This window comes from Chenopodium album, chromosome 7, assembly GCF_948465745.1.
Source record: "Chenopodium album chromosome 7, dcCheAlbu1.1, whole genome shotgun sequence".
Lineage (NCBI taxonomy): Eukaryota > Viridiplantae > Streptophyta > Magnoliopsida > Caryophyllales > Amaranthaceae > Chenopodium > Chenopodium album.
The window spans coordinates 62,475,653-62,486,818 of NC_137840.1; the positions used below are offsets into that span (position 1 = coordinate 62,475,653).

An 11,166-nucleotide genomic window follows, 5' to 3' on the forward strand; every position below is an offset into this window, starting at 1 on the left:
TAGAATAAAGTAGAGGCCTATTATAAGGCAGGTTTAATCTATTTTAGGTTGAATTTGTACCATCATCCCCGAACCCTTATTTGGTTCATGACCTTATGGAGTTGACGATCTCTTGGATCGTTAAGGGGTGTAACCTTCACCTCGTGAACGGTTTACAAGTTCCTAAAACTTGTTGGCGACTCTTTTGCTCTATCTTCTTCCCTTTTGGACGCCACCGTACTTTAGTGTATGATCACAGTGGGGTTCAAGCTAGTGGGATTTAAAGGCTTGAAATTATTCCCTACAAGTCTTTTTCGTCTTGGATGTTGCACTTATATCTATCTATGAAAGCGTTTGTTATTGACTCCCAAGAAGAGGTTTTTTCTTTCTCGAGAGAAAAGAACCATTGTTGACAAACGGTTTCGAGAGATAGTGGGAACAGAGAGGGGAAAACCTTCTTATCGATATCCTTAATGCTCATTATGGTTTCAAAAGCTCTTAGATGAAATCAAGGGTTATCTGTTGCCTTGAATTTAGGGATGTCAGTGGCGTTGAACTTATGTGGGAGAAGTTCCTTGTCCAGCGAGACCCCTTGTGAGCTCATGCCCTGAAATTTATAGTCACTAGATAGCTTACTTAGAATCTCTTGCATGAGGTTCATTTGTTGTTGCTTCACAGGGTCATCAATTTTGAGTGTGAGTAGCCTCAGTATCTCAGTCACGGTAACCAATTGGTTCCTAAGCTCATTGACTTCTTCTTGAGTTGCCATTATCTTCTTAGCCTTCCTCTTTTGACGAATTGGTTTATCAAAAAGTGAGACTTGAATAAAGAGGTTGTCCTTGATTAATCGCCCTTTTCTCCTCGACCAAGTACTGTGGAAAAGGAATTTGGGGGTATTTATTGTTAATTATTTGACTCAAACTTTATTCAACATACAATGGATGGAGGAAGTGAAGAAAAAAGGAATAGAATGTGGAGAAGAATGATGGAGGTGGAGGGATATGAAGAATTAGGAATAGAATATACCCCCCAAATTAAATGATGGAAACACGGACTTATGCATTAACCTAAGACATGGCCATGGTGACATGTGTACTCAAAGTGTGTGCTAAGACTAGTGAGTGCAGGTGATATTTTAAGACTCGTGTCATGACCATGTGGCTAGACCATGTGAATAGACTCAATTAATGACTCGACAAGGTGTTATTGACAGCGAAAATTAACCAAATTAATTAGCAAACTGGTTAATTAGGTACTAGGTGAAGACTCGACCAATAATCCGAACTGTCGGCCAAATGACAGGACTGGCGTCGCACTGTGTAGCTTGGCGCCAGACGACGAAGTTGTCGCCAGGCGCCACACTCCACAGTGTGGCGCTACAGCTTAGACTTTGGCGCCAATATTGGAGCTTTATTCTGAGACTGTTTTTGGTGTTATTAATCAAATGGGGTATGCCTAAAGTCGTACTAGGTCAATTCCGATTAAAATATTAGACTTTATTTACTCAAATTAATTAATTAATTAATTAGGCAAAGTTCTTTAAGTCATTAATTTATTTAATCTCAACACAAGTCAACAAACGGTTAAGAGAAACATAGAATATATACACAACAAATAATGCACAATTAGTCAAGTAGACACAATATGATGCAATGAGTTTGCAACCTAACCATGGCTCTAGTTCTCTAAAGTTCGGGATATGGTTTAGTCAATAGAGGGTCCATGGTTAATTGTTCGGATGCACCGCGCGGAAGCCTAACCGTGAAGGGTTGGCGCGAGTGGATGGGACACCGCGAGCTTTAGAAAAAAACTCGCTTCCATGGTTTGGTGAATTCAACATCTTGAATGTACCCTTTGTTGCACAGAGCGTTCAATTAGGTAGATGGAGCATGAATTCCCAGAGGATTATGTCCATATGTAGAACACATATGGGTTTCAGAAATGTGAGAAAAAATTCAATCAGGAAGTAGGATCGAGCAAACAATACGAAAAACCGGTCGAAATTAGAACGCATATTTTTGGCTCGGTATTGGGGAACAATACTTAGAACGTTTCGAGTCTCATCCACTCATTCTAAATCATTGTCGAAACAAATTCAGGAATTAAAATAGAAATCCTCCCCAGTGGAGTCGCCAAAAACTATAGGGAATAAATTTCAAGCGTTAACCCCATGCTTGAACCCCACTGTGATCATACACTAAAGTACGGTGGCGTCCAAAAGGGAAGAAGATAGAGCAAAAGAGTCGCCAACAAGTTTTAGGAACTTGTAAACCGTTCATAGGGTGAAGGTTACACCCCTTAACGATTCAAGAGATCGTCAACTCCATAAGGTCTAGAACCAAATAAGGGTTCGGGGATGAAGGCATAAATCCAACCTAAAAGAGATTGAACCTGCCCTAATGATAGGCCTCTACTTTGTTCAGATCCTATTCATGTGCGCTTTCTAATTAACATACAATCAATAGGATTAACCCTAAACCTGTTTATCTATGTTGGTTGAATTTAATGCGCAAATAAAACTATTATTGGCAATCACTTGAATTATAATCATAGTAACTCTAACAAGATTATTAATTAACTCATTAAGCATGATTACAAATACAAATTCCCTTTAAACGTGCATAAAAGGCGTGATCAAGCAATACAAATAATGTCAAGCAACATAATAATAATAATAATAAATATCATGACAATAAAATTATAATCATCATCAAGATAATAATAATAACAATAATAATAATAATAATAATAATAATAATAATAATAATAATAATAATAATAATAATAATAATAATAATAATAAAATAATCATCATCAAAATAATAATAGCAATAATATTCATAATCATCATAAATTATAACAATTATAATCATAATCATGTTCATGTTAATTTTAAAGCATAATAATAGCAAGATCCTAGGCATGATACTAACAAGATTAATAACAAATCCTAGCATATCACTAAGCAATAAAAATCAAAGCTTTACCCCTAACATGATACTAACGATCATAAATATTAGGAAGAGAATAAAAGGCATCGCAGAAATCATAATAAGCATATTTGATATTATAACCTTTTTCCTAAACATGATACTAGGAATATCATAATAACAATATAAACATGATTTCTACATCATAATATCAATTAAAACCATTAAAGCACTTACTTTGATGCCTCGTACCTCTTTCTAATAACAAAATACACACGTTAGTAACTTCAAGGAAAATAATAAAACAAACAATTAAATTAAATAATTGAAATAGAGATTTGGGATCAAACCCTCATAAATTAAACCTTTCACGTCTAGGGCGAAGGCAACTTCGAATATGGCTAGGTGTTTCTAGATCTTGCGAATGCGAAATTTTGTATGTGAAAAGCAATTTTTAGAAGAGAGAGAGATGGATGAATGAATTAGAATAGAATGAGAGAGAATTGATGGATGAAAACTGATTGTAGGTGAATATTAATTAAAACTGATTGTTGATGAGAATTGGTGATTGAAAACGGAGTTTTTACGTTGTTATTTATAGAGAAAATCAGCCAAAAAGATAAATTAACAGAACAGAGTCCTGGCGCAACTGAAACAGAGCTGGCGCTAACCCTGGATAATTGGCGCCAGGCGCCAATGGCTAGTGCCAGTCGCCAGGCCTAGCTCCAGGCGTCAACGCCTGGTGTCAGGTGCCAGGCCTGTTTTTGACGCGTTTTTGAAAATCAGATAAGTTTGCCGTATTGGAGGATAAAATCGTATATTTTCCTCAAAAATTCTATTTGATTTTAATTAAAACTCTGAAAAGTCAACAAAAGTCAATTTATCAATGCTAATTGAATTAGGAATGAAAAGAACCTTCTAGAAGAATCTAGAAGACTAAAATCATTCCTAATTGCATTAGGAATGATAAATCATATTAGGCCCTCCCCTAGATCATTGGGCCGCATATAAGGTTCAAACCGGGCCCAGTTTAGTAAATTGGCCATAACTTCCTCAATATTCATCGGAATTGGGCCTATAATATATCGTTGGAAAGGTCTTGTCAAGCCCCATTCAACTACACTATTATTAGACCCATATCATGGACCAACCAAACTGGATTGGCTATTTTCTTAAAATAAGTTTTCAAAAATAGAGAGAAGAGAAAAGAAAATTAAAACTATCTGCAACACTAAACTTTCCATACTTTCGCTTCATTCGATTGTGATTCGACATGAAAGTTACTCATCACTGGGTTTGGTTTTGGGGAGACACAAATGGGTGTCTACAATACTCAACTAACTGAACTTTATGCTCAATAAACTCGTACTTGGCTAAAGTTTACATATTTTAATTGCATGTAAACACAATAATAATGTATAATAATAAGAAAAATCGTGCAAACTCAAGAAATAAATAGCATAATTTAGGTAAAAGTGCGAAATCACATCGCATTCTACCCTCCTTAAAAGAAAAGATTTACGCCCACGTAACTCACCTCATCCAATAACTCAGAATACTTCTGTTTTCATCTCTTCTTTTGTAATGGCTTATCTCCAACTTGTTTTCCTTCGATATCCACAAATTTTCATATGAGGCTCCTACTCCTCGAGCATACCAAAATATTACTAATAAAACCAAAAATTTGTTGAAATACTCGATTCATCAAATCCATAAAGATTGCTAAATCATGGTTGAACCTAAAAGGCAAGACTATAACTCATGGTGCTTATATCTAGTCCTAAAAGATGCTATAGTGATATCTTTATTAGTTACTCTCAATTAGTGATTTCTCCACTACAAATCGTTATTTGAAAACATATTGTAACATTTTGATTACTCAAACAATTTTGACCTTCGGCAACAAATATTTATTCCTTATGATTACATCAATAGATAATCTCATGTTCACATCATGCTTTTATACACAAATAAAATTGGTGCTCCTCAAGGTAAACTCAACTCCTCTTTTAGGTGGTAGAAACAATCTCATAACCCATAAATACCCAAAACATCTATAACGCACAAACTTTCATAAAAGATCTCTCAAGTGTACTTTCTATATCTCACAATTCCCAAAATAAAATTTAAGTCCCCTAGATCAAACTCAATAAGACTAGGTGGAAAGATAACTTTCCTTATTTTAAAAGGCAAGCCTTTAAATATTATATCACATTAAACAATTTTGCCCGTAGGCGGGCTGTTTAACACATTCACAGAAATTGATTCAAATAGATAAAGTGAATAGAGAAAGTACCGGTAATAACATCTGAGGACCTCTCAGCCTCTCCTTTACTCATTATTGACAAACGCCTGGGAGTGATGTTCCTTCCCTGATTACCATTGTTGTCATTACCATTATTGTTGTTGCCATTATTGTTACCAATCCCAGACTTCCCATTCTGATCACTTTGCCCATTACTCTTTCCCCTTTGTTTATAGGAATTACTAGACCTCTGTTGGTTATTTCCACCATTCCCCTGTTGGTTCAGCTTGGTGTAACACTCATACTCCTTATGCCCTTCTTATTACAAAACCTACAAGTCACTAAACTCTCATCACAATCTCTCCCAGGGTGGTTCCTACTACATCACTTGCAAAAGAATTTTTTCTCCCCATTGTTATCATTAGAAGAATTAATAACCTCCTGGTTACCCTTCTCACATGAGTTCCCATTCCTAAACCTCTTAAAATTACCTTGGTTTTAAGGTTTCCTAAAGTATTTCCTTTTCTCCCCAGCCTTAGCACCCTCACCCGTATCCTTAGAGTTCAGATGGTACATGTGTGCAGCCCTCTCATATAACTTATCTAGGGTCTTAAAAACCTTCCCAACTAGATCTTTTTGTAACTGCTTGGTCAACCCCTGCTCAAACCTTTGAGCCTTCAGTTCTTGAGTCGGTACGACCTCATGAGCAAACCTATCAAGGGTCATGAACTTATTATAATACTCTGAGATTGACATTTCTCCCATTTCCAGACTTATAAACTCCTGAGCCTTCTGTTTCTTCAGAAATAGAGGGTAAAACTTGTCCCTTAAAGAGGTCAAAAACACTTCCCATCCAAAGTTGGGTTTGGCTCTAATGGTCACAGCATTGTCCCTCCACCAGATATCGGCCTCGTCGTTAAGGTACATAGCAGCCTGGTCCACTTTCATACTCTCAAGACAGTTGAGGTCATAAGCACGTTATACTCTCGAATCCAGCTTTCTAGGAAGGTAGGGTCAGCACCTCCCTTAAAAACTGATGGCCTAACTTGGGTCAGCTTCTTAAACATCTCTGCTTGGGGGTCGACTTGGTCTCCCCGGTTTTGGTTCAGAGTATCATGTCTAAGATCTTGCTATTATTATGCTTTAACATGATTATTTTTATAATTGTTATAATATTATGATGATGGTTATTGTTGTGTTGAATTATATAATTTAACGTAATTTGTTAATTAGCAAATTGTTTCACGTAATTTGTTAATTAGTGAATTATTTCACGTAATTTGTTAATTTATAAATTGTTTTGGGAAATTCTCTTTGGTAAACCTTTATTTTTTATTATTCTATTTGGTGAATTGTAAAAAAAGTAATTATCTTTGGTAAACCATATTTTAAAAAATTAAGCCATTGGTAAGATTGATAAGTGTAATTAGAGATTCTATAACCATGGTTAACAATTTATAATTAAAAAATATTGTGATGCCTAAAATACCCTCACCCTCATTTACTTTTGCCCAACCACTTATGTCTAATCAGACATTAATCGCTCAGGCTTCCAAGTTGATTTCAAAACCTTCACAATCGAAAATCTTCATTTTCATACCTTTAATCTGTGAAATTATTCGTGAAAAATTTAGGGTTTGTGACATCTATAATTTTAGGTACTCTTTGAAGTAGGTTGATTATTACTTGAAGACGATTTGAGTGATAATTCTTGAAGGTTTGATCGACAATTCTGGTTGACAAACGTCGTGTTTGGGTGGCATTTGAGTGACGATCGACATCAAAGTTTGGACCTTTGCAAATATATCACCATTGAGTCGAAATTATAGTGAGGTTAGTGTTTATTTTTGCTTAACATTTTTTATATGCTCTGTTTTTTCGTTTCGTGGGTTTGAAAATGAAATGCTGATGAATTTGTTTGGTATTTTGTCTGATTGATAATGTTAATTGGTAAAGTTGAAGTTTTTAGGGCAGATTCTGTGTATCTTGTTTATTGTTGGATTGGTTAGCTATTTTAGGGCAGGTTCTTATACAATTATTTGTTGGATGTTGTTTGGTTTGATTGATGCAGAATGGTTGATAAAATTGTGCTACAATTTCAGTATAGGGGTGTTGATGTGTCAGTTGTGGTTGATGATGTTGATAAGGTCAACTTGATAGACCTTATTGTAGAGTACTGGGAAAAAGCTAGGGATAGTAATATTGAAACACCAAAAAACCCCACTTTTCAGTATGTCTATAAAATGAAGCATGTTCAACTGCTAAGTGATGCTGATTTGATGAAGATGTTTTCAAATTTGCCTGAAAAAAGTGAGATATACATATGGGTTGGAGATGGGTTAAAAGATAGTAAGGTTGTTGCAGCTGCAAGATCATTAGTGGCTGGAAAGGAACCAGTAGCTAATCATGTAGCTAAGCCAGTAGTTGAACTGAACACACTTACAAATAAGAAAAAAGCCACACCTAGGAAGCAAAAAGAAAAACAATTGGTGGAAGCTGAAGTAGTTAGCAAGGAAGAATTTGATAGACATGTTAACACAGTAGGGCAGTCAAAGAATGTGAGTCAACCTGAGGTTCTAAATTATGATCCAGATCAAACTTGGGCTGAGTTAGAAGCAGAGTTGGCTGCAAACCCACAAACTAAGGGTAGAGGGAGAGGGAGAGGGAATGAAAGGAAAGGGAGAGGGAATGAAAGAGGGAGAGGGAGAGCTTCTGTGAAAGGGAGAGGGGTAGGGACTGAAAGAGGGAGAGGGAGAGAGAGAGGGAAAGGGAATCAAAGAGGGAAGGGAAGAGGGAATGCCTTAGGAACATGGTTCAACATTTCCCCTACTCCATGGCAGACTGACCAGCCTAACCAAACAGATGACCAACCCCAAAGTGATGATCTAAACCAAAATGAATACCATCCTCCCCATGACATCATCACACAACAAAGTCAAGCCCAAACACAAACCCAATCTTTGATACCTCCCTTGCAAAACATAGGTGAGTTTGGGACTAGGGCTACTTCAGGTGAGGGTGATTCTTCTAAATCTTCTAGAGTGTCAGCCTTTTTCCAAAAGAGATTACCTAGGATAACTGCTAAGAGAAAGGGGATTGTGATTAGCAATAGTCAAAGTGGGGGAGGGCATGAACAACAACCTGTGGAACAGAATAGGAGAAGGGGTATGGCTGTTAGTTTAAGTGAAGATGATGTGGACACTACTCTGGTGCCATTTGATGGTGAAGATGATAGTGAAGATGATGGCTACATACCTACTGGAATGTCAGATGAAGAGTTGAGTGATGAGTCAGATACTGTGAGTTTAGATGATGAAGAAGACTTACCTAATGATGATTATAGGCCTATGATTGAAGACAGCTTTGACCCTTTTCAAGATGAACATTTTGAGTGTGAGAATGAGCAAGACAATTATCTAACTAAGTTGTACAACAATGGAGAAGTGTATATTGATGAGGGATTTGGGAAGATAGTTTTGAAGCCTTGGCAGTTATTCATGGATAAACAACACCTCAGGGATGTTGTGAGGGATTATTGCATTCAGTGTGGTTTTTCAGTAGTAATTGACTTTGCCAGCAACAAGAGGTACTGTGCTAGGTGCTCAGATATGAATTGTGGGTGGAGATTGCATGCTTCTGTGCTTCCAGATGGTACAACTTGGGCAATCAAAAGCATACAAAGCCCAGAGCATACTTGTGCAGGACTTGAAACAAGAAACAGCATGGTGAATGTCAAGTGAGCAATGAGGGTTTTACTTAAAGACATCAGGGCAAACAATGATGTCCCTGCAAAGGCTCTTAATCAACTGTTATGGAAAAGATATGGAGTGACCATGGCACAAAGTACCTTGTACAGGGTTAGGACAAAGGCTTTAGTGGAAATTCATGGTGGTCATGATGTTTCCTACAAAGAATTGCCAAGGTACTGTGATGTTATCAAGGAGCTAAACCCCAACTCATTAGCTTTCTGTGCATGGAACAATATGGGTCCTGACAGACCAATGGTGTTTAGTTCAATATTCATTGCATTTAAAGCTGCACTTGATGGGCTGAGTGCTAGGTGCAGAAGTCTGATTGGGGTAGATGGAGCTCATCTAAAGGGTAACTATGGTGGGGTTTTACTGTCTGCAGTTGCTCTTGATGGAAATAATGAAATTTTTCCTGTAGCATGGGAAATAGTTGGTGCAGAAGATGCAGACAGTTGGAAGTTCTTTTTATATCACTTGAAAAATGCTCTACAACCAAGTGGGAGGGGTGATGATTGGTGCATCATCAGTGATAGACAGAAGGTATATTATTTTCCCTTAAATTCTATACTTTGACCTATGATACAATATAGTGTGTTTACCAAACATATACAATTATTTGTGCAGGGTATTGATCCTGCAATATCTGATATTTGGCCAAAAGTGGGCAGAAGGTACTGCTGCAAGCATTTGGTCAAGAATTTTAAGAAGGAATTTCCTGGGTTGTTGATGTTTCAACTGTTTTGGAAGGCTACTGGAGCTTACAATCCATTCACATTCAAGAAAGCAATGGAGGCATTGCAAAAAGTCAATCCCTTAGCTCTAGTTTGGCTCTCGAAGCTTGGACCACAGTCAAGATGGTCAAAGCATGCCTTCAATCCAACTGTGAAGTGTGACAGCAACAAATCTAACTTTGTTGAAAGCTTCAATTCCACCATGGGCATTGATAGATGCAGACCAGTGCTAACTCTGCTTGAAGGTAATTAACTAACCCTACTTACTTTGATATAGTGTTATGGCAACTATTAGAAGACTAACCCTACTTTGATATAGGTATTAGAAGACTAACTATGGTTAGAATGGCAACTAGAAAGGAAGCATGTGAGAACTGGAGAGATGATGTTTGCCCTAACATAATGAAAAGGCTTCAAGTGATTAGCCATGAATCAAAGACATGAAAGTGTTTGAAATCTGGAGATGGAGAATTTGAAGTGCTTGATGGGAAGTCAGTGCTCCCTGTCAACTTAAGGGAAAAGACATGTGTGTGTAATATTTGGCAATTGACTGGGCTGCCATGCAAACATGCTATGAGGGAAATATTGCATGATAATCAAGACCCTAGGGCCTACATTAGTGAGTGGTACTCTGCCACCAGATACAAATTGGCTTATGCTAACTCTATCAAGGCCATACCAGATGTGGAGCAATGGCCTGACAGCAATTATCCAGACATTGCCCCACCAGCAATGAAAAGAGGTATAGGCAGGCCTGCTAAGAACATAAGGAGTGAAGAGGGTGAGAAAGCAAAGGGGAAGAGGTCTAGGACTGTCAGGTGTGGAAAATGCCAGCAATTTGGGCATAACTCACAGACATGCCAAGGGGGCTTGACAGGAAAAGACAAGGCTGCCTTAGGTGAAAGCTCAACTGCTCAACCAAAAGAAAAGCAACCAAAAAAGCAGAAGAAGGGTGTATCAATGAGTCAACCACAACCAGAAAAAGTGCCCACATCATCACAGCCTTTAAGGGTCTCACCAAGGACAAGGAAAGCAAAGGGAGGTGTCTCAGCATCACAGCCAGCATCTTAGTTGTTTAAGGGAAATTTGTTCAAGCCACAACATGTATTTTGAGAATTTTAAAACAGTTATGTTGCTTATAAGTTAACTGTATGTGTCACACATTAATATGGTGTGTTTTTTTTTTTGGATAACTTATGAATTAATGTAATGTTTTGCTTTTGAAAATTCTCAATGAAATGTGGGCATTATTATTAAGTAAACAGATTGCAAATAACTCAAACATTGTGCATAACAATAGTAGTACCAATTTCATTCAACCATAATAGAGTACATTAGTTTTAATTCATAGCCCTAATACATAACCTTCGACATCAACATTCTACTTCACCATACTAATCATAATGTAATTCATCATTTCGCAACAACAAATAACATTACAAAATACATAATCAAAGCCATCTTCACAACCAATTTGATGAAGTTCACCAATTCATCCAGCCTTAAATTAACAGCAACAAGAGCACATTCTC

The 11,166-nt window shown here is 37.1% G+C and overlaps 1 protein-coding gene across 1 annotated transcript; it reads left to right on the forward strand.

The window, feature by feature from the left end:
• The first annotated feature begins 8,897 nt into the window (after positions 1-8,897).
• LOC145640436 (uncharacterized) lies at positions 8,898-10,705 on the forward strand. Its single transcript, XM_081691719.1, has 3 exons — positions 8,898-9,443; positions 9,528-9,879; positions 10,113-10,705. Exons 1-3 carry the CDS (start codon positions 8,898-8,900, stop codon positions 10,703-10,705), a joined length of 1,491 nt encoding a protein of 496 aa, XP_081547845.1.
• The last annotated feature ends 461 nt before the right edge of the window (positions 10,706-11,166 follow it).

Coding starts and splice junctions, on each gene's coding strand:
- LOC145640436 (XM_081691719.1), top strand. CDS start 8,898: ATGAGGGTTTTACTTAAAGACATCAGGGCAAACAATGATGTCCCTGCA. Junction 9,444..9,527: donor TCATCAGTGATAGACAGAAG/GTATATTATTTT, acceptor TTATTTGTGCAG/GGTATTGATCCTGCAATATC. Junction 9,880..10,112: donor AGTGCTAACTCTGCTTGAAG/GTAATTAACTAA, acceptor GAGAATTTGAAG/TGCTTGATGGGAAGTCAGTG.